The sequence below is a fragment of the Capsicum annuum genome, chromosome 2, assembly GCF_002878395.1.
Source record: "Capsicum annuum cultivar UCD-10X-F1 chromosome 2, UCD10Xv1.1, whole genome shotgun sequence".
Taxonomy (NCBI): domain Eukaryota; kingdom Viridiplantae; phylum Streptophyta; class Magnoliopsida; order Solanales; family Solanaceae; genus Capsicum; species Capsicum annuum.
In genome coordinates this window covers 70,253,385-70,278,565 of record NC_061112.1, presented here as the reverse complement: position 1 = coordinate 70,278,565, position 25,181 = coordinate 70,253,385, and the positions used below count along the sequence as shown (strand labels likewise).

Sequence of the window (25,181 nt, the reverse complement as noted above, 5' to 3'; positions counted from 1 at the left end):
TAGACTTATACATTTTGCCAATGTGATGCATGTCAAGAAATTTTACCTCGGCCACTTGACGTCAGTTGACATAACAAAAAAAATGTGGAGAATCATAGTAACTTAGTTGTTTAGTTACCTGAACTTCCACCTTGTTGGTGAGGGTTCGAATTCCCACATTGTAATCCCCTTCCCCATTTCTCATCCCCTACCCCCTATTTTAAAAATAATAATAATAAAAAAAAAGTTGACATGAAAAATCAAGAAGTGTATTTGCAATCTTCATATCCTTAAACACTAAAGATAAAAAAAATGAGTAAGTTATAGCAAGCAAATCACCGGAAAGCATAAACAAATCACGTTAGAAAATAAAAAGAAAATCAGTAAGCTACAGAAAATAAATATGATGCACGAAAATTCTTTATATAGCAAAAAAAATTGGTGTTAAGTATTCCAGTTCACATGGAATAGGTATGGTGTTGCAACTTCGATAATAAATAGAGTCCTAAGATATTTAAGGTATATAATTCAAATAAGGAAATACAAGTATTTGTTGTCATTAATTCTGATGACTTTTAATAAAAAAAGGTTTTATCATAAATATTCCTATTAAGTTTTAGACTTTTAAATATTAGAAAAAATAGTGAAAAGATAATTTTGTCTAAAACAAAGATTTTTAATAAAAGATAAAAAATTCAAACAGTATTTTAAGGTTTTTTACACTTTTAATATAACTAGTTTATGTATATGTGCGTTGCATGTAAACCTTCAGTGATATCCTTAATAATTGATGGGATAGCGTATATGAACCGTTCACTTGTATTTTTGATGTTTCAACGTTGATTTTTCATTTCACATACTAACATTAAAAAATACTTTATGAGCTTAAGATTTGGGCACAAATCTTAAAACTGAAGCTAGCTCGTCTCTATTTTTTCAATTTCTTGTTTAGATTGAGAACACCTGATATAGATTAAAATTAATGGGTGACATATTAATGAAGTAAAATTAATCCTAATCATGATTTAGATAATTAATATTTTACATATTTGATTTCAAATATTTGCAGTTATTCGACAATCATAGCTACATATTATCTTGTTCATAAATACTTAAAAAATTCTCTCTTCCTTCTTTTTTTCTCCTTGCACCGTATATATCTTCAATTTAGTAGGGGTGATCTGACATCTGCAGACATCTTTTCACTTATTTCACCAAGTTCTCTCAAGCGTCTGGCCTGATTGCAAATACTGAAAAGAGTTCTATTTATTTCGGTGGGGTGAATCGATCAGTGAAAGAAGAGATTTTTTAGTACTTGAGGTTTTTAAAAGGTTCATTGCGCTTTCAGATACCTTGGAATACCTTTGAGCACTAGAAAGACTACTGTGGGGCAGTACAAACCACTGATAGATAAGATGCTAGCGAAGATAAATGCTTGGACCACAAAGTTTCTCACCTATGCTGGATGACTACAATTAATCCAATTAGTATTAATGTCTATCCTGGTATGCTGGTCCCAAATTTTCATACTCCCCAAGAAGGTGTTAGCAATGATAGAATCGTTGTGTAGAAGGTTTCATCAAAAAAATCTTAATGGCGTGGGAGGTTCTTACTTTGCCCAAGGCAGCCGGTGTCTTGAATATTTTGCATATATAGCAATGGAATAGAGCGGCCATTGCTAAAGTGTTATGGAACCTGCATTGGAAAAAGGACGCTCTGTGGGTACAATGGATGCATACATACCACATAAAAGGGCAGTCTGTCTGAGAAATGAAAGTACCCCAAGTTTCATGAGTGATTTAGCAAATATTAAGGGCAAAAAATATGTCCATGGAAGCTGGTTATTCAGATAAAGATGTTGTGCAAATGTTAAAGTTCACTATTAAGAGCTTATATACTAAGTTAAGAGGTGAATCCTAGAAGGTGTAGACACGTAATTTTGTCCCTCCTGAGTGTGTATTTTTACCCATTTACCCTATTTTACCATGCACCCTCAATCATGTGATAATTCCCTCCACTAAAAACCAAATAAACAAATCCATAACCATTTTATTCTAACAAACCCTCAATAAATTCACCACCCACCTTAACTAATTTTGCCACCTCACACCCCCTACCCCATACCCTCTTCTACCCACATACCCCACCCCACTCACAGAACACACCCTCTGGATATACTCCCCAATTTCCACACAATATATAGAAATATACTTCATACACACATCAACACCTGTCTCACATATACTCCACACATCACTCATCCTCACCATGGACTGAATTCACACAGCACACATGCATTCCACACACACCGATATTCATATACACACACTAACGAAATCTCATTGGGGGAAAGAGAGCACACATTTTCCATATAGCAGAATACAATACACAGAAAAAGAGGAGACTGGATTTTTCCTTTGAAGTACATAAATAGACTCCATTTCTATTTCATCATGATATTGATATACTCCCCCCAATCCTCTTCTCCACAGCACACTCATAATACATTCATCAACAACACACACCCATCGATGGACACACACACACATACTAATGAGAGGAATAGATCGAATGAGAGATCAGGAAAGGAAGGAGAGATCGACAGAGAGAGATAAATAGAGGAGTAATATGTTGCTCCAGTGATTCTTTGACGGAAAATGCTACTGCCTCCTCTAAAATCACCCATTTTTCTCTATTTCTATCATGCCGGGGCTCGCTGGAGCTCGAACAACATGAACTAGTCACTGTTCACTTATTCTCCACCAAACCAATTTCTTTGATTTAGTTCCAACGAGATTACGCTGGAGTAAAATCAAAATCAGCTCTACCAGTTATAGACCGGCAAAACCCGAATCAAATCCCTTAGTTGCGACCCCATTTCAGTTTTTTTTTGGCGAAGTTTGGTAGAGATCGTGTATGGGTTTCTTAATTTTGTAATTTCTGTCTTGGTTCGTACGATTTTATTTTCTTCAAATCTGTTTGGGTTGCAATTCCTTGATTCTGAACTGATTTCATCCGTTATTGAGGTTCGACTCGAGTTTTTTGAATGCGCTTCTAGTCAAAAGGATTATTCCAATTGAAAAGCATCAAATTGAGGTCCAATTCTACTTTTACCTCTTTAATTTCATTGTGGATGATATCTGATGCATTGATTTGAATATTGATTTGAATATTGTATGTTGGTTTATCCTTGCTGGTGGTTAATAGCTATTTGTTTTGATTCGTTGTTTGATTCCCTTGATCATGGGTTGTGTGATGAAATGATATCTTATTAAGAATTTAAATCGGTTGTTTGGGTCGAGATTAAAAAGCAATAAAAATGAACATTGGCTCGAATTGATGCATTGATTGAGTTGATTTGAAATGAACATTAATCTTATCGAATTCGATAGTATCATGTTTAGGCCGACAATTGATAGGCAAAGTTTAGGACTCGTGGTTTTGTTGAATGTTTGAAATTTTATTGAATGGTTTGATTTTCTCGCACTAAAAAATATATTCATTTAGCTGGGGAATGCCCCGAGGCCATTTGTATTTATTTACCGAGGAATGCCCCGAAGTATTTTGTACCCGGAGGACGTTCATGATGAAGGCCCGAGGCATTGGGTAGAGCATAGTCTAGGATTAGTTTAGAATAAGATTTACATTTCTGCATTTTTCTATTTTTGGGACTGTATAATTCGGACTGAACATTATTTTGGTTTCGAATTTTATTTGATTTGTTTGTTTGCTTGGTTTGTGTGTTTTGTTTGGTTTATGCATTCTATAGTGTCATGCTATACGATATACTCCATGAAGCGACCGTGGTCAAACCACGAGATCGAGGGGTTCCTAACACCTTCCCCTCGGTCAACATAATTCCTTAGCCGGAATCTCTGTTCGCAAACTAGTTTTAAAGAGTCAAAAATACTTTTTGAAAAAGGATTTTCAAAGGTGACTTGGCACACCCGATTATGCCAAGTGGCGATTCTGAGTTAATTATAAAAGAATCCTCTTTGAAATAAATTTTTCTTTTTGTCACTTAGTAATAAAACCCATTTCTAACTTAAAATTAATCTTTTTTGGTTAAAAAAAAGGGTGTGACAGCTCTGGCGACTCCACTGGGGACTTTTCAGAATTCTAGCTTTATTTTGAGTTGTATCGGCTTAGTTTGACACTATAGATGTATAAATATTTTGTTTGTGTTATTGTTTTATTATTGTTGGATGCCTACATGCTCTTTGTTTACAATCTTTATTTATGTGATACCACTTTATATCTGGCATTATTTGCAAAACCCAAGTCATTTCTTTCGCAACAAGTTTCGCAGTACACGTGTGTACACGGCCTCTAGTTGAGTCACCCTTATTTTATGAGGGGGAGCCGTCGGGTGTATGGAGTGGTTGAAAATCTCTCACAGCCACTATCGACCATATGCTCCCCCGAACAACCTTGTTAGTGGACCCCAATGTAGGTCAGTATTTAGGTCATGCTTATCTGTATCATATTGAGACCTAGCGGGACCCACGTGGTCCTTTGTAGGAAACTCACCTAAAATATTTCTACGTGCTAATTGTTGTATTTTTGAGGACAACATGGTCATTTCACAAATTGATTTAGGGAAGAATGTGTCAGAATTAAAGGACTGGGTGCTAAGAAAAGGAAAAAGTGAAGTAAAAACAAAAAGAGTTTCGTAGTTTTTGTAGGGTTCTTTACGGCTTTTATTCTTCACAATCCAAAAAATTCAAAATTTTTTTTTATCTATTGCACTCATTTCTCAAAAACAAAAAACATAAAAAAATATTTTATAGACCAACACCTCATCACAATTTTGTTCCATACTTTTAATCATGGCAATGAGAAAGACATCCATCATATTTGTCACATGATTGTTATGATAATCATCACAATAGGTTTGCAGAGTGTGGAAAGTTCGCCATATGATTCATCCTTCATAGGTGAACCATGTAAAATATCTGAGGAATATTCTCCATTTTGTGGCAGTGTTACCCCCCTTTGCTATAATGGACACTGTATTTGTGAGGCTAGAAGCAATGCTCAGGCTGGAGCCATTAGAAAACTTTTACCACATAATTAGGAGTTTATGATGTTACACAAAAATGATTGGACTATATATTAAAAAAATGATGTTAGAAATAATAAAAAATTGCTTTAGTAATTGAGAAAAAAAATACCAAAAAGATTTTTCTTTTGTTTCTTTACCATGCATTTATAATTCAAAAATTTAAAAAGATTTTTTACAGTAGGAGCTTTTTATAAAGGAAAAATTCAAAAAAATAATGGTAGAAGTTTTGTACATTTCGTATAATGAGTACCAAAATGATTTTTCTTTCATAGTTGTTGGTGTCAGTTTTATGTGAAGTGTCAAATTGAAAACTCAAAAAATGTTGTATTGACGTCTTTCGTCATTTGTCTTTGGTAATGTCTTTTAAATCAAGGTTCAGTTTGCTAGTTAATCCCTAATTGCCCAATTTGGATGAACTACGTACCCTTGATTCTCCTCTCTTGGAGTGAGAAACGTAGGCAAGCTATTATGGGTTCGGGGATCTTATTTAAAAAATTTAAAAAAATATCCTCTTCACTCGTTATTAGAGTGGGTGTTTCATATACATTTTAAAATAAAATTACAAAAAGATTTTTCTTTAATAGTTTCATTTTTCATATTAAATTCAAAATAAAAAATTTAAAAAGGTTTTCTTTGATAATCATAGGTTTCATTTTTGTATAGGGATTTTAAAGCTAAAAAATTCAAAAATATTTTTGTCAATTTTTTTGAGAATTTGTTATTTTATTTTCTTCTTAAAAGCTTCATGAAAAAACACAAGAAAAAGAAAGAGAGTTTTATTGGCCCTTTTGTGACTAAGCTTCACGAACTACGCACACCTGATTTTCCTCTCTCGAGGGTGAGATACGTAGGCGCCCTTTTAGGGTTTGGTGATCTTTTCAAAAGTAAATAAAAGAAGGAAAAAGAGGTTTTGAAAAAGTGCTAAACTCTAACACATTTGTTATCTCTTGTTCAGTTAGTTTAAGATTATTGGTTTGTGACATTCTGGCTGGTCCTCCACATCTCACCAAGTTTAATAAAGAGTTAATCATGTCCTACAAGGATATAGAGAGTGATATCATGGATCAAACAAAGAGTAAAAAAAATGAGAGTTTAAAGCAGGAGATTTTGAGACTAAGGCAACAAATAATGGAAATGTATCGAGCTTGGGCCAGTGGGATGCCTCCTCCTCCATTCCCCACTATTGACCCTACAGATACCTTGAGCTTTCCATCATAATTGCAAAGTCAGTTTCCTACTGTTGTTGATGCACCACAGCATGCCTCAGAATTCATTCCACGTCAAATGTATCCCAATACTCTCATCACTCCTTCTTTATCTTCTCAGTATAAACCTACTACATTCATAGCACCACATACTGTCTATGCTTTTATTGCTCAACCTTCTACTGAGGCCCCCATTTTGGCTATCAACCCAACGATTATGCTTCCTAAATCTACTAACGAGTCTATGTTCAATACTCTTGATGATCACTGTTATACTCTTGAGCCTATAGTTAAGTTAATTGGACCGCCAAATTTTTTTACCAAGAAGCCTAGCATACCAGAAGAGCTAGAGAAAATGGTTGGGAAAGTGAAGAATGTTAAAAATAATATTAAAAGTTCCTTGGGACTTGCGGGTTATGAAGATGTTTCATATAAAAACTGGGGCATGTTTTCAAGTATTAACCTTCCTCCAAGCTTTGAGGCATCAAAATTTGAGGAGCATGATGGACATGAGGGTGCCGTGAAATATTTGGGATGATATTGGTATCAATCAAGTGAAACTGAAGCAAAGAAGAAGGGAAACCTATTGTCGTGCCAGGGCCAAAGAAGAGTTCGAGAGGTTCAACTCACAAATACTATCAGCCTCAATCTTGAGCTTACATATTAGATCCACATGCTCACCTGCAACAATGTTCCTCTTCGTAAAATCCAAGATATTCCATTCCACTTCCTTAGTATCCTTTGAATAATGCACAATGGTATACTCGTCCATCTTCTTATCCATTGTGCAACGGTCCCTCAACATTGTCCTTGACCCCCACATATTTACCAAGGAACTTCTAATTCCAAGTTTCAATTGAAGCCAGAGTTTGAAAAAAAAAAAGAAAATTAAAGGATAATTTTACACCAATTGGGGAATCGTATGCCAGTTTATTCCAGAGATTGAGATATTTGGGCATGATCACTCCTCTCATTAGGTGTACTCCTGATCCACATTCAAGAAATTTTGATCCTCATATACAATGTACATATCATTCTGATATCCAGGGTCACATTATTGAAGGTTGTAGTGCTTTGAAAAGAGAAATAAAAAGAATGATTCAAGAAAAATTGATCGTAGTGCAAAAAATTGACACTATAAAGGTCAGACAGAATTCTTCATCAATGCACGATAATGCACAATATATGGGAAGCAACGAGTTAAGCATGGAGATTCAGAACTTATTTGTTGAATAGTATGTGTCTGAAAGTAGTGAAAACTCTAGTCATGCTGATATGCAAACCAGTAGCTAAGATGTTAGGCTCATCAAATTGAGAATTCACTCCTCTCCCTACTAGGAAGAGGTCTGGTAGTTTTTTTTTTTTTCTGTTAGCTGAATTATTTCAGAGTTGTAGTTCAGGATCTATCTTATTTTGTCTCTTTGTCGTTTATGTTCATACCCTTTTATCTTTCATTTTAACTAAATAGAGTGTCCTTTTTCCCTTTGTGTTTTAAATGTGTTGTTTGTTTGTTTTCTTTACATAGTACATTTTATTTTGGTTCTAGTGATATGACATGCTGGCGGAATTTTCAGCTAGATCTTAAAATCCAGTTTAAGCATGAACATTGAATCAGAGGGATAAAGTTAGAAAAAAAGACCATATGAGAAAATAGGTAGAGTGTTAAGGCATTTGGTGATCAAGTTGAATCCTTCTTTAAAAATTAAAGCAATTATTTGAGAATCACAAGAATAACTTAGTCATCAATTGATAAGCATATCTCAATTAGGTCAAATAGTGAATGTGCGATCCTATGTCAAAAGGAACAGAAAGAAAATCAACTCCACGAAGTCATGAATCCTTCAGCATAAGGAATGTACAAAAAAAGTGGAGTGGCATGTTGAACAAAGTGTAAGAGTAGCAATGCACAAATTCAGTTAAAGTTAGTGCTGTAAAAATGTCACGAATGATCTCCATCTTTCACTTTCATATTGCATGATATATACTTGCATTTTCAAGGATTGATATGACGGAGACATTTCATTCTGCTACCCAAACATTGTGTCATCCTTTGTGGACCCCGTTTGAGCTTTATTTTTATTTTTATTTTCTTTCATATCCCTCTTTAGGAATCAAGATAAGAGTCATCAAAGTTCAAAAGAAAAGTGTCGAGGAAAAGAATAAAGTCATAAAAAATGTGTCAAGAAGAAAGAAAAATAAGAGTGTCAAGAAAAATAAAGCTAGAAAAAGTTTCAAAGAAAAAAAAGAAAAAAGAATCAGAAAAAAAGAGAAGAGAAGAAATCAGAATCAAGCAAAAGAGCGAGCTGTCAGAGCTACGCATGACCTGATTCTCCTCTCTCAGGGGTGAGATACATAGGCTTCCTTACTCTGGGCTTGGTCTAACCAAATAAATTTTTTTGAGTTACCCAGTCAAAAGAAACAGGGGCATGAGTTAATTTTTGTTGTTTGAGTCAATTCCAAAATTTGTAAGGCCCACCCCACTTTAAGTGTCGTTTGGGCCTCATGCGATCCTTTCTTTCTAAACTTATCCAAAAGTCAAGTTACAACTAAAGAAAGACCTTCAAATCAATTTTTGAGAATGTTAAGGCTAAACATGCAATGGATATAATGACAGATTTTGGATACTAATTGTCTTCCTCAGCATAAGGAATCAGGAAAAATAAAGATGAGAGAGTCTTATTGGTGAAAATCCTCACGGGCACTGTAAGACGATGGTAAGTTGAGAGAAATAAAAATGAAAGAGTTTTATTGGTGAAAACCCTCACGGGCATCGTAAGATGATTCTGAGTTGAGAGAAATAAAAATAAGAGAGTCTCATTGGTGAAAACTCTCACGGACACCAAAAGCGATGGTGAGCTGAAAAATATATGAATGAGAGAGGCTCATTGGCTCTTGATATAAAATAATAATTTTTAAAAAATGAAGTCCGTCTTTGTAATGGGATGATCTCAAATATCCGACGGAGAGATAATGTCATTGGCCATGTGTCGGCCTTTGATATAAATGGTAAATTTGAAAATGTGAAGTTCGCCTTTGTAATGGGATGACCTCAAATATTCATACGGAGAGAGATAATTTCATTGGCCGAGTATTGGCACTTTGTATAAAATAATAAATTTGAGAAAAATAAGATCCGTGTTTTGAAATGAGATGGCCTCAAATATCTCGATGGAGAGATAATTTCACTGGCCAGTGTTGGCTTTTGATATAAAATAATGAATTTGAAAATGTAAAGTCCGTCTTTGTAATGGGATGACCTCAAATATCCAGACGGAGAGATAATTTCATTGTCCAGTTTTGATGTTTGATATAAAATAAATAAATTTGAAAAAGTAAAGTAAAATCCGTCTTTTGTTATGGAGTGGCCTCAATATCCGACGGAGAGATAATTTCATTGGTCACAAGTATTGTATTTAATTGTTACAAATTTAATAAAACTATAATGAGCAAAAATGTGATTAAAAATTACAGAACAAAATCAATAATGTCTTAGTATAGTGATCAATCCAAAGCAGTGACATAAGAAACTTGCAACCCGAAAAGGCAGCCAGCAACCCAAAAGAATGGCAAAATAGCAACCAAAAATATGACGTACAATCAACTTAAGAGCTCAACAGACAACAACAATCAGTGAAATAGCGCAATAACAGTATCCATGGGTGATGAAGGTCGCTAAAATAAGCGTAGGTAATCAAACAATAACAACTATACAAATCAATAGTAACTCCACCGAAACTCATGAGGTTTAGCGGATAATAAAAACTCCGACCATATTTAGTATATAGTAAAAATTATAAAATTAAGAACAAACCTAAAATAGTAGTGGCAGCAGCACAACGAAGTTGCTTCAATGGCGTTTGCTGGAGCAATGCCAAAAAATAAAAGATCCGGAACTTTTTCGACGGGCAGTGGCAAAAGAATGGAAAAAGGGTGACGACACCTGCGTGGACTGCCGGAGCTGAGAGTGAAGGGAGAAAGGGATAGAGAGGGAGGCGGTGGTCGTTGCGCCGTGACTGGTTGCCGGCCGTCTGGTGGTAAACCTGGCCGCGGCAGATACGAAAAGAAAGAGAAACAGGCGATGTTTGGTGGAAGATCTGGTGGCATATTTCGTCGGTGGTGAGGGTTCGGCGTTTGTCTTGGATTGTTGGTGGTTTTGTTGGTGATGGCCGGATGGTAGCTGACGATGTGGTATTGATCGAAAGTAGTAAGGAGATGAGAGAGAGATGCGTGTGGTGATGGTGGTCGCCAGAGCCCGTTCACCGGAGCTCTAGCAGTGACAATAGTGAAGGAGAACAGAGAGAGAAAGGGGGAGGGGGAAGAGGGATCCATTTTTTTGTGTGTGTATGTACGTGTACTCTGTGTGTGTTAGTGTGTATTGTTGCTGTTTTAAAGAAAAATGTCAATGTGTATGAGTGGTTCTCCTCCTTTTGTGCTGACAGGGTTGAAATTTAAAAACCTACCCATAGTGAATTATTATACTATGTATGAAAATAACTGATCTGATTTAGTATTTGTGAATCGTAAAAATACAAACATTAATTTTTAATTATAAAAAAATATAAAGAATGTTGAAAATATTAAAAAAATGTAATTAATTTAAAATATTATAAAAATATGATGTAATATCGTGTACGTTTGTATTTTGTATATTTATTGTGTGTATGTATGTTGGGTATTTAAAAAATAAAAATAAAAATAAAATATCAAATCTAACTCTTTTCCAAACACATCCCTTAAATTATGGATAGTAGGTGAAAGAAAAGTCAAGTGTCATAATGATGGCGAGACCTTGACTTGACTAATTTATTGCTCTATGTATTAAAATAATTGACTCGACTCAACTTTGCGAATTGTAAAAAATATACAAAAAATGGTATTGATATGTAATTACAGAAAAAATATAAAGAATATTGAAATTTAATTAATTTAAAAATATTATAAAAAATGTGACATCATGTCGTGCACGTATGCGGACGATTGTAAAATGTTAAAAACGATAATGAATTGATAAGAATCCTAAAATAAGTAAAAATTCTTAATAAATTATAAAAAATAAAAGTATGATAACAAATTGATTAAAATCCTAAAGTAAGGATGATTATCAACGATTTGTCAACCAATTATAAAAAGATGTGAAAAATTGTATTTTTGTGTCCTTTAATGATCAAGAAGCTTGAAGACATTAATTTTAGGTATGGAGAGCAAAAAATGGGTGTTAACAGAGAGCTCGCCCGGAGTACAGAGTGATAAAATTGCAAGTTAGGAGCCCACCAGAAGAACAGGGTGATGAAATTGCAAGTCGGAAGTTCGCCCGGAGAACAGAGTGAGAAAATTATAAGTAAGGAGCCTGCCAGAAGAACAGGGTGATGAAATTGCAAGTTGGGAGCTCGCCCGTAGAACATAGTGAGAAAATTATAAGTTAGGAGCCCTCCAGAAGAACAGGGTGATGAAATTGCAAGTTGGGAGCTCACCTGGAGAATAGAGTGAAGAAATTGCAACTCGGGAGCCCGCCCGAAGAATAGGGTGATGAAATTGAAAGTCGGGAGCTTGTTCGGAGAACAGAGTGAGGAAATTGCAAGTCAGGAGCCCGCCTGAAGAATAGGGTGATGAAATTGACAGTCGGGAGCTCGCCCGGAGAACAGAGAGAGGAAATTGCCAGTCAGGATCCCTCCTAAATAATAGAGTGCTGAAATTTAAAGTAGGGAGCTCGCCCGGAGAACAAAATGAGGAAATTGCAAGTCGGGAGCCCGCCCAAAGAATAGGGTGATGAAATTGAAAGTCGGGAGCTCGCTTGGAGAACAGAGTGAGGAAATTGCAAGTCAAGAGCCCGCCTGAAGAACAAGCACTACAAAAAATGCATCAAATTGTGGGGGTTAATTTTACATTTAACCCCTGCAAAATTTTATTTCCGGGGGTTCCCAAAACCCCCACAATACGAGCCGTCACAATCAAGTTGCGAAAGTTTTTTCTGACCGCCACAAATAATTTGCGGCGTTTTTTATTTACAAGTTGCGGAGGTTTTAAACTTCTGCTATTTGTATTTTTTTAAAAAAAAAATTTAATGTTACAAGTTGCGGCAGTTTAAAACCTCCTCTATTTTTTTAAAAAAAAATATAATGAGGCCAATCAATTTCAATTACTAATTATAGATTCTAATTTTAGCTCGAATTTAATTGTACCTTTAGACATAACCTACAATCCAATATTTGTTCAATTCATAAATCATTAACACAACATGAATAATTAAATATTGTAATTGAAAAACAGTCAAAAATACGAGCAACATTAAACTTCAAAATTAAATATTCAACATTAATATCTTCAAACTCCAATTTTTCAACGTTAAGTAGTATCTTCAAAATCAAATTTAAACATTACGTACATCCAAGACATAATTGAATATCCAAGACAATTTGCAATGAAATCAATGACCGTCATTAGGATCAGAATCATCACGTGGTCTCCTTGCATCAATGGGCGAAATGGGTCCACTGGACGCATCACTTGGCTACATAAAAATGCAAAGTATAAAAATCAATCAGATAAACTTTCAGTCCTTATTATAAAATATTTATATTTACGTACAACTAAAAACAACAAAAAACATCATGATAAATGTAGAATGAGGTTAATAAGGGCAACTGATAAACATAACGACTTCTTCCCTTATTTTTTAAACTCATGTCCAGTCAAACAGTGCCATATAATTGGGACGGAGGGAGAGTTATGGAACATTCAATCATTTAAAGCATCCAGTTATGGAACATTCAATCACTTAAAGCCAACAGTTTATGTAGAGTGAGGTTGATTAAGAAAAATAATTTTGCATCAAAAGAGTTACCCTTAGATTGACCATTTGATTCCTAAATTACCCAATTAGTAAAGATAGGGTAAACAAGAGCATAATTAAAAGGTTAGGAATTCCGACCTCAGTTCCACATTAGTTGTGAACTCTATATCAATCAGTTGTCATGGTTTTATGACAGTATATCTATCTTTTGGATGTTCTTAATGCGATCATATAGTTACTTAAGGACTTTGTGGATTGTTCTGGATTTAACCATGTATTTACTTTTAGAAAAGGAGAATTTGTGTCTCTATGTGCTTCCTAATGAAACATCGGGAGGAGGCATTAGGCATAAATTTTGTACGTGATAGAATGCAAGAGAAAAGACTGGTAATTATCATTCGTTCAGAGCATTCTACTTTGGTGCATTCTACTTTGGTGCTTTTTTGTAGCTTTCTACTTTGGTGCATTCTGCTTTTCTGTTCACAGTGATTCACGGCAAAGGCAGCTCCTTCACTTATTATAATTTTATGAATATTCTAATCCCAGTACTAACAAAAACCCAAAAGACCCTCGGCTCAAGTGCCACAAATCCAAGTAAAAGAAGAAGAAAGTAGTAAAATTAATAAGGAAAGCGGTCATAACCTACAAGAAAGGAACAATACGACAGCAAAATAGCATGACAATTGAAACACAATAAACAACCAAAAATAATAGACATCAAAAATAAGAACTACAAGAATATGGCTAGTACGATGACAAACACCTACAACCTTCGAAAAACCAGACTCCGCTACCTACTAACGTTCTACTGTAACTAATCAAACCCAAGATTTGTAACTTCTTGGCGCTATGATCATGGAAAAACATCCGGTTAGGTTTTGTTAGTTCATTAATAAGCTTATAGTGCTCCCACAATGCTGAGAAACCAATGCCATGTTATAGGAGGATTAACAGTAAAAACAAGTTGATGTTGATGTTTACTGGAAGTATAAATATAATTGCAAGCTCAAACACAAAGAATATTTTAAATATGAAGATGAATGAGTAGACAGAGATCAAACACCGAGATAAAAAAAAGTAAAGAGAACTTTACTTACTGTTGTGGGAGAAACCATTGAAGGAGAATCAAAAAGCCCCACAAATTGTTCTGGTATTGTTCCTTCTTTCATTATCATATATGCCTTCAAAGCACTCAGTATTTGATTGTAGTTTTCTCGACATTGGAACGAATAAGAACCTCCACTACTTTATGCACTTGTACCACCAAAATGAGGTCTAACTTGTTGAAAAACTCGACTAGGAACAACTCCTAATCCCAAACATCTCACCCTTCCAAAGTGTTCTTGCCTTAGCACCTTACCAACGACATCATTTGGCAAAACTTGAGACTCATCTGTGGTGCTTTGGCTCAAAGCTGACTCAATTTTTTCCTACATATAGAAAATTTGTGGTCAAAATAAATTAAAAATAGAAATTCATTTTACATACTATGGTTGATTGCCCAATAAGAGTCTATGGAACATAAGTAAAACTCACACATATTTCTTTTGCCGCTTCATTAACATATAATCCATCTTGATTCTTATGAGTAGCAATGTACATTTGTGCTCGTCCAGGCCACTGTCCAGTCTCGACCATCTATAAATTTAATAACATAATCAAAATAATTTACTATTTAGGAATATTACATTCGAGGTTAATTCACTCAGCATTTCAGCCCTTCTTGTAGCATTGCCTTTGGAGCCATCAGTGTGAAGAATTGTCTATTTCTTTCGATTTTCATGGTTCCTTTGACGCATTTTCTTATAAAAATATATTTTAAAGTCAATTAAAAAAAAAAGCGACGTTGTCCGTCGCTTTTTCTAAAAAAAATTAAAAAAATTACAAATTACGACAGACATCGTCGCTTTTCTAGAATTAATATTTTAAAAAATAAAAATTATAGCGACGTTGTCCGTAAATTTTAATAAAAATAAACAAAAATAAAAATTAAATCTAAAATTAAAACAAAAATTTATTTTTATTTAATTTCAACAAAAGCGACGCTGTCCGTCGCTTTTTATAAAAAATAAAAAAAATTAAAAATAATTACAAATTGCGACGGACAGCGTCGCTTTTCAAGAATTAATATTTTAAAAAATAAAAATTATAGCGACCTTGTCCATCACTTTTAATAAAAATAAATAAAAATAAAAATTAAATTTAAAAATCGACGGACTACGTCGCTTTTTAAAAAGTAATTATTATTATTTTTAATAAATTACGACGCTGTCCGTTGCTTTTATTAAAAAAAATTATAAATTATTTTTAATTACTTGGCACAAAATCCGCAAAAAAAAGCGACGAATATTAAGACGTTGACTGTCGCTTTTAATAAAAAATAAATAAAAATTAAAATTAAACTAAAAAGGCGACGGCCAATATCGCTTTTCTCGCCGCTTTTTAAAGCGACACAGTCCGTCTCTTTTTTGCGTCGCTTTTTGGCCTTTTTTTAGTAGTAAAAATTCACTGATCTGGTGGGATCCCGTCCGGCACCTTATCCATAATTTGAGCTTTACTTTTAAGTGGATCATCAACTTCATTCCACATGTTAAGCTTATTTGCAGCCCACTTTTTTCCAATAGATAAAGAAATATGTTGTTGACCAACTGTTTCTTGTGTGTCAAAGAAGAATTTGGACTTCAAAATGAAAATCTTGATTAGCTTTTCTATTACATGCAAATATAAAATTCAAAGAAAAAACAAAAAAAATAGTTGTCAGTCTCTAAAAATAATAAGCGGTGGTATAGTCGTCAGAATTTAGAGCTTATACCTTTATAATATGATCAAAGACGCGATTGAAGTATGTCACTAGTAAATTCGATCATTTTTAAAAATTGATTGGAAATAAAGAGCAATCACATGCTAAATTCCACAAAACCATAAAAGAAGGCTGCGTGCTTCACCAAATGGTTCATCATAAATATCAAACTTAACCACGATAGGTTATTCACCTGTTAAATTCAGCACTTCCTTAGCTTTTACTTTGATTTTCTTGACGTGATTTCTTAAATCTGTAATAAGAAAAGAGATTAGTTGAAGCTACGAGAAAGATTACATTGGATTAGAAAGGTCTGTTGAATATGTATTGATAGTCAGAAGTATTTACCTATTGTGTCTACGACCCAATGCGTATTTGATTCACGTCTAGGATATTTTTTGGGTGCAGCCTGATTTGTGGGAGCTATTTGTTGTGAGTCCTCATTTGTGATGTAGAATGAACTGCTTGAGACGACTGTGATGAATCCTAATTTTTCAGACCCAGATGTGATGTAGAGTAAATTGATCGAGATGCTGGTGATGAGTCCCGACCAACCGGAGATGGATGTGATGTTAAGTGAACTGATCGGGATGGTTGTGATTCAGGCCAAACTGTCAGACCCAGATGTGGTATGTACTGATCCATAGGAGTTGGATAAGATGCTGAGTAAACTGGTCATGATGGTTGAGGTGCATGCTAAATTGGCTGAGGCAGATTTATTGGGAGACATGCTGATTCAGTACCTTGTGATGTAGATACCGGCAAATCTGATTTTTGTTTTTTCGGCATGCGCTTGAACCTTGGCATATCTGCAATGTATTGGCAAATATCCACATTTTAGTTACAATTAAAAAACAAGAATAGTGTTATTCATGAAACTGCCAGAAGTTTTCTGTACAGGACAATTCTCAAAAGTTTTCTGCACTGCAAGCCTATGCCTGGAATCTTCTACTAAAATCATAGTACTTTCAAGCATCACATTAGAAATGCAAGTGAATAGTATGTTCATTATTTTTGAGATGAACCAACTGGCCGCACAAAATGGATTCACAGCGAATCAATCAATGTACTACATTAATTTCACTATCTATGATCATAGTTGAAAAATCACATTAGTTTCACCAGCAATTGAGAAGTAATTTGCCAATACAATGCCATTTTTGCACCACCCTTGTAGCAAAACTTGAGTTCTAGCAATGACACTATTTTGTGCACAGAAAAATTGAAACATGGCCTTAGACCTTGTGATGTTTCAATACTTTCAGTTCTTGGAACACACACCAATTCCCGCAGGTTGTTGGGACGAAAATATCAAACATCCAACAAAAAAGTTTAGTACTTTCTTGTTAGACAAGTCAAGTGTTTCAACAAGAGCAAGACCTCCTGTAGAACCTAAACCATAAAGAATAATATAAGGTGGACACACCTGTTTACAGTTAGTGCGGGACTCACAGCCTTGACAATGCAATTTTGGATTAGTTCTACTATGTAACTATCCACATTTCGGATTCAAACAACCAAGAACTCGTGAACAAGACAATGATTTAGGAATAAATGTAGGAATGGTATGTTTTATTTTATTTCCATAAAATGCATGTTCCAGAGAAATAGAGTCCATCTTGGTTGTGTGTACGCGTATCAGTGGGGGGTTAAAAAAAGCTAGATAGAAGGACGGCAACCCTTAAACAAAAGGCTATTGCAGGAAAAAGTACTTCAGAGTCTCAATTCTACCTCTCTATATTTCACAGTTATTGATATACTCCTATAGTTACAAACTGTTCTGACATGATTAAGATTACAAATTTTAATAGTAAAACTATAGGTGTCTTATCTTCTTTATTGATGAATATTGTATTACCACAAATAATACACAACATCACTAACAATGGATATAATGGAAGCACAAAACTGAGCGTGCTTGATCGATAATGGGCGAGAATGAAGTGGCAGGAAGAACAGGTCAATCAACAAGAGATGAATTATTTTAGTAGATAAAATGATCAACTGATGAATTATTTTCATCAATCATCTAAAGCTCAACAGTTTCATGGTCTGATCAATGTAAATGATCAGAGTCTTAATGAGCTTGTGACTCAGGCAATTAAGCCAGACCCTTGTTTGGAGAATAATTGGGGTGATTTTGGGACCACTGGTAATAATGGTTTTGGTCATGTACCAATTGGGGTTGGACATGGAGAAATGTCATACCCAACTGAAATAAATTATGCTATTTCAAGAACTACAAGTTACCCACCTACCATGGCGGATAATGTTATTTCTGCTGTTAAACCAAAAGAAACTATACTGAGTTCTAATAGAGGAAGAGAGAGTTTCAAGAAAAGAAAAGCAGATAAGAATCAACATATCAAGGTATGTTCACACAACTCAACATGGTATTGAAGATATCCATGCTGAGACAGTATACAACAACAAAAACAAAAACTTACCCAATGTAGTCCCACAAAGTGGGGTCTGGTAGGATAAAGTGTACACAGACCTTATTGTACCTCAGGTGGTGAGAGAGCATACTGAGATATGATATAATTTAGTATTTAGTGTGCTCTATAATGTTTAAACTTGATGGTCACAAAATTCTAACAGTTGGAACCGTCTTTTAATCTACAATCTATGGGCATTTTTCAGGAGGTTGTAGAAGAGGAAACCAAAGACAAGAAATTGAAAGAATGCATAGAGGAAGGAGATTCCAAAGTAACAACAGAGAAACATAGCAACAAAAGTAGCACAAATAACAGTAAAAACAGTAAGGAAAATTCTGATACACCAAAGAAGAAGTCCAAAATTACTAAAGATAAAAAGCCCGACTATATTCATGTCAGAGCACGTCCGGGTCAAGCCACTGATAGCCACAGTTTAGCTGAAAGAGTGAGTTAAATATTTGGTCAAAGTGTTTTTACTACGTATAATTAATAGTTTACTCCAGTGAACAACTTAACCAGCAAGTTAATTCATATTTTTGGCAGGTAAGAAGGGAAAAGATCAGTGAGCGGATGAGATTTCTGCACGATTTGGTACCAGGATGTAACAAGATCACAGGGAAAGTAGGAATGCTATATGGAATAATCAACTATGTTCAGTCTTTCCAAAGACAAATAGAGGTAAAAAAACCAAGAAACAATTGTCTGGGCTAGCTTTCGCGCATGTCAATTAAGCAGACTGCCACAGAGAAAGTAGATAATAAAGTCACAGTCCACAACTATTTTGTAGAAGGCAAGGCTAACGATAATTTTACTAATTTTAGAAAGCAAGACTAATTCAAATTTTAATTGGATCATCATATATAGTTACAAATTTGTTATTTTTCCTCTCCATAATATCTTTCATGTCAGAAAAATCAAGTATGGCTTGCATCTATAAATATTTGTATAAAGTGACCATTAAATGTTTGTATAAAGACAGATAGGAAAAAATGGTCGAAAGCCTTCAAAGAACTGAACTTTACAAGCACACAACCTTTCCAGAAGCAGCAGAAAATAAAGGAACAAAACAAGAGAAACAACGTACCTTAATTGAACTTCTGTTCCACTATAGCAAACAACCACTCTTATCCACTCAAAGTTCTAAACCCCACACCTCAAAACTAATAATTTACAAAAACATAGCGTTAAGAACAAGAGAAGTAAAAAAAACAAAGTACCTTAATGCAACTTCTGCTCCATGGAGATAATTAACTAGCACGACGAACACAAGTCCAAATCTTCCTTGACCTACAGGCAAGGATATGACTACCATTACAGCACGTCTTTTATTTTTCAATGGGTGCCAGCCAATACTGATATACAACACATAGGCTAGTGAAATTAAGCCTCAAAATTAAACTCTATTATAGGGCAGGAGGCAATCAGGAATAACAAGATCAAACACAACCGCTTTAACGACCAACATCTACCATAGAGAGGGATAACTTAAAGATGATAGGTAATTTAACACATCTCATCCTTTAAGGTTGTTTGAACTTGGAAAAGAACTCAATATAGTTACAAGTCAATTCATTACAACGCTAGATACAAGAAATAACTATGAAAAACAAATAAACCAATTCATTGATGAATGGGATAGAACAAAACTCAATATAGTTATAACTTTCTAAGCCAAAAAATGGTAAGTTTTGGAAAAAAATACTAATCAAGCGAGATAAAGACAGTGCTAGAGGAAACGAAAAATAATGATATATTTATTCAGTCATATGCTCCTCTATTACAATTTGGATATTCTCGTAATCAACATAAAAAAATTATCCGAATTCTTGTTGTTGGTATGGCTCATTCTTGTATATTTCCTCTTCATCAATCTCTCCCATGTCAAACAAATCTCTTGGTTTTAGATGTACAATAACACTCCATTCTTTATCATTTTCATCATCAACATAGTAGACCATATTAGCTTGTGATGCTTCAATATACGAATCATCATCCACACGATCACCGGTATGAATCAATTTAGAAAAGTTGACACAATTAAACTTCCAAGTATCTATTTTGAACCCTCTATTTCGAGTAGTATAATTAAGCTCAACAATGTCTTTCAACTTTCCATAATATGGCAGGTCTGCTTGTGTTGCATGTCTATCTGCACTAGATTCAACACAAGAAGTGTTAAAGACAAGAAAAACACCATTATTTTGAGTTTTTAATCCTTGTTCTCTAGATAAAGTTTGAAATTTGAATCCACTAATGTTTTAAGCGCTGAATCTTCTTGTATCTCGGGCTGGACCTTGTGCTAAGAACTTCATCTCACCAGAGATAGTATCTGCTATATCCGGATTCATAATCTAAATATATAAAACATTTATATTAGAAATTTTAAATTGATAAAAAAACATACGAAAATAAATATTTTAATGTCATTCACTCACTCTCTTAGGAAACAATCAAGGAACTCTTTACTAACTCTTCTCTCTACCTCTGTTGCTGAAAGTCTACAGCCTCTTGTACTTCCCCAACATTCAACTCAACAAAGGACTTGAAATGTCCCAACAATCTATATCCAAAACATTAATATGTAAGAAGAAGTATTTACACGAAAGTATTACTATAAAATCAACTAAAATTATTTTGAATAAGGAATATTTTACCTTTCAACAAAATACATCCAACGATAACGTACTGAGCCACCTTTTTTACCTCATCAACTAGATGAACAGTTAGATGAATCATTACAGTAAAAAATGATGGAGGAACCAAAATCTCTAAATGACCAAAAGTTTCCATTATTCAATTTTGTAGCTTGTCTAAGTTTGCAAAACTTAAACTTTTCAAACAAAGCTGCCTAAAAAAGGAAGAAAACTTAATCAAAGTTGCAACAACCTGTCTTAGAAGCACATTGCGAATTGCAATAGGTAACAACTGCTGCATAAAAATGTGACAATCATGGATTTTTAATCCAAAAATTCTTTTTTGATCTAAATCAATACAACGAGATATATTACTTGAATAATCATCCGGCACTGAGATATTCTTTAAAGTCTTGAGGAAGACCACTTTCTTGTTCTTTGGAATTGCAAATGCAGCATTACACTCATCATTCTCATCGACCCAAAGATCATGCCTTATGCCCATATCTTGTAGATCTTTTCGGGCCTTAGCATGATCCTTTGACTTTTCTTTGTCATTTAACAAAGTGAATATACATTATCAAAAAACATTCATTTCAATATGCATCGAATCTAAATTATGAGGCAACGGTTAAACTCCTAATATGGAAGATGGAAGAATATGCTTTTCTTCTTCCATTGTTGAGTTTCATCTTTCCCAACATTCTTTTTCCTTTTTCTTTTCTGCAACTCTGATTGTCTTCCAAATGTGACATTGATATTTTTCACCTGCTACAAAATTTCTGACCCAGATAACTTCTTTGGTGGGGTCCTCTCTTTCACATTTCCATCAAAATGATGTCTCATCAGTCTAAATTCATGATTTCTTGACAAGAATCGACGGTGGCCAATAAAACACCACTTTCTACTATAATGAAGTAGACAAGGTTCTGCATCAAAATTAAAAGAAGGACATGCAATCCAAGTATGCGTGTTCCAACCAGATAAGATATTAAGTCCAGGAAAATCGCTAACTGTCCATATAAGAGCTGCTCGTATTTTGAACATTTCATTCTTTGATGAATCAAAAGTATCTACACCTTCACTCCATAACTCATTCAACTCCTTAATAAGTGATAGTAGATATACATCTATATTATTCCCTACTGTACGTGGACCTGGAATAATCATTGAGAGGATAAAATTTGATTGCTTCATACACAACCAAGGAGGAAGATTGTATGGAAACAAAATCACCAGCCAAATGCTATAGTTAGTACTCATTGTTACAAAAGGATTGAAACCATTAGTAGCTAGTTCTAATCGAACATTTCGAGGATCAGAAGTAAATTCAGGATACTTTGTATCAAACCTTTTCCACGCTTCACCATCTCGAGGGTTCCTTAAGATACCATCTTTGTTTTCATCCTCTAGATGCCATCTCATATGCTCTGCAATTTTTGAGTACATAAACAATCTTTGTAATCTTGGTTTTAATGAAAAGTAGTGCAAAACTTTGGCAGGCTTCTTTTGCTTCTTCTTTTGTTTCTTACTTGTACTAGGAGCATAATCAAGATCGCTATCCTTCTCGGGCTTCCATCTAGAAATGTGACAATGCTTACATGGTTCTGCATTAATATCATCTTCCCAGCACAACATGCAATCATTTGCGCAAGCATCTATCTAGATATAATCAAGACACAACTTGTTAATGGTTTTCTTAGCCTCATAAAATGATATAGGGATCCTTGCAAATTTAATGCATCCCTTAATAGATCTAGCACCATAGTCATTCCCTTATCACTTAACCTAGACAAGCACTTTATGTGATAAAGATTTAATAAAAATTTCAACTTTGAGTACTTGGATCCTTCATACAAATCTTCACTTCCCTCTTTAAGCAATTAGAAATAATCTTTATTATTTGAATTAGACAAATCATGCAAAGTTTCTTCCTCTCCCGCTACTTATGATGGACCTGTATCAACACCCTCATGCCTTAAACCCCCGAATACTTCATTAATCAATAAGTCAATAGGATTTACAAAAGGTGGCGCATCTTGAATGACCTCTATGTTTTTGGAATTAGGCAAGAAATTTAATTTCCCATGCATAACCCAAGTGACGTAATGTTCAGGGAAATCCTTGTCTATCAAATGGTGAAACACCACATTTCTTGTTTGCCACTTTTTAAAACCATATAAAGGACATGGACACCTTATTTATCTCCTATAGATCCATTGGTAAATGCAAAATGTAGAAACTGATTCAAACCAAGTAAATACTCTGGTGTGTTTCTTGGCATTCCAATCCAAGATCTATCCATTGAAGAATTTGATGAATATGTTAAATATCACCTATAAGATTTCATGAAGACGAAAAGTGAACGTAATAGGAAATAAATAAATTATTGAACCCTAACAGAGAACATACATAACAACATATCTTATGAAGAATCACTCTATCAGATAATTGTGATGTCCGGGTCAACTTTCTCACAACTCTACTAACTCTACATACTTGAAAAAACAAATGTGCTACTACTCAACAGCATAACCAAAAAGTCATGGATTAAGTTTACAAGTAGGAAATAGGGCAGTCATGCAACACCAAGTAAAAGTAACTCATTCAAGATCTTGTGCAACGGTAAGTTTTGAATCTTAACGTAGACAGTGGAAGACTAATCTTCAATTATAACTAATTGGGTCTGAGTGAAGAAGAGTGAGCAAAGTTTAGAAAAGAAGGAACTTATCATCACTAAAAAAACCTAGATAAATGAGCAACTCAGCATCATTATAAAAAGAATGGCAAAAAAGCTTTTCCATACACCAAGACTCCATTACTCCAGTTCATCGAGTTTTATCTCCAATTTCTCACTTGTTGAAAGAGTCTTAACATTGACCATGCCCTTTTGCAATTTAGCCTTTCCGAACAAAATCAATATGCGTGCGTTTATATGTGCTACTTACTTGAACACCATTGAAAAGTAACGAAAAAATTAAAAATATGAGCTTTAAAGTGAAAAAGCAAAGACATAACGAAGATGCAAGCTGCTACATCAACAAACAAATACTGAATCTATAAGATCATAATGTACCACTTAAGTGGCTTGTTCTCCAAAACCAAATCAACACTTTGCCCTTTTTCCATGAGAATGGTGGCAACTACAGATGCTGCTCATTGAGGTTCCTGATCCGGTGAGTAGACAATGTTCTCTATTTGGAGGTTAAGTTCTGATAGAAGTCCCTTCTCCTTGAGCAACTGAGTATTCCTCAACAAAGAAAGCACAAACAAATATCATTAGACCTAAATCTTATAACAGAAAATATATAGATGAGACAAACAAGCTAGAAAATATCTATTCCTGCAATATGGTGGTTCTCAAATTGAAATTATGTAAGATAGGTATAAAATATTACTACATCACTTTTATCCAAAATAAAAGGAGGAAGAAATTATGCATGCAATTAGAGATGATGGACAATCAAACTAAGAAATAGCAAGATATGATATGCAAGCAAGATATGTTCCCTCAATGCAATTACAATTGAGAAAAGACATCTTTTCCCCCCTGAACTTGTCCTCCAAACTCACTTTAGCACTTAAACTTAACTTCCGTTTATTTACCCTCTTAACAACTTTCAAGTGAATTAAATTCACCCTCAAAGTCAAAAACCTACTCTCACATGGAGAGTGCACTACACACGCGCCACGTCATTGCCAAATCACTGCCACATCACTGCCATGTCATTGCCATGTAATAAATTATAATTTTTTCAAAAGAAAATAATAACCCCACTCACTTAATTTTTATATATTCTTTTTAAAAAAGAATATATATATATATATATATACATATAATATCCTCTTATATATATTTTTAAATTTTAAAAGAGTATATTTTATATATATATATATATATATATATATATATATATATTATAATAATATATATTTTATATAAATAAAATAGACCCCATCCCCTTCTTTCTTCTTCTTCACAGCCCCCATCCCACACCACCCCAATTACTTCTTTTTTTTTTTTTTTTTTCTTCTTCTTCTTCATCATCATCATCATCATCATCATCATCATCATCATCATCATCATCATCATCATCATCATCATCATCTTCTTCTTCTTCTTCTTCTTCTTCTTCTTCTTCTTCTTCCCCCTCCCCCCGTGTCCTCCTTCTTCTTCACGTAATATATATTTTTTTTATAAAAATATATATTTTATATAAATAAAATAGACCTCACCCCCTTATTTCTTCTTATTCATAGCCCCCACCCCC

The 25,181-nt window shown here is 34.3% G+C and overlaps 1 protein-coding gene and 1 pseudogene across 2 annotated transcripts; one reads left to right on the top strand and one right to left on the bottom strand.

Moving 5' to 3' along the window:
• Positions 1 to 962: 962 nt before the first annotated feature.
• Positions 963 to 10,620, bottom strand: LOC107854429. 2 transcript variants are annotated; one of them, XM_016699441.2, is made up of 2 exons: positions 10,061 to 10,620; positions 963 to 1,674 (listed from the first exon to the last, which is right to left on the bottom strand). In XM_016699441.2, exons 1-2 carry the CDS (start codon positions 10,576 to 10,578, stop codon positions 1,524 to 1,526), a joined length of 669 nt encoding a protein of 222 aa, XP_016554927.2. In that variant the 5' UTR covers positions 10,579 to 10,620; the 3' UTR covers positions 963 to 1,523. The 2 variants fall into 2 exon arrangements, with proteins under 2 accessions (XP_016554927.2, XP_047262287.1); XM_047406331.1 differs by having other exon boundaries at positions 963 to 1,229.
• A 7,061-nt stretch (positions 10,621 to 17,681) lies between these two features.
• LOC107854428 lies at positions 17,682 to 19,366 on the top strand (annotated as a pseudogene).
• Positions 19,367 to 25,181: the final 5,815 nt, after the last annotated feature.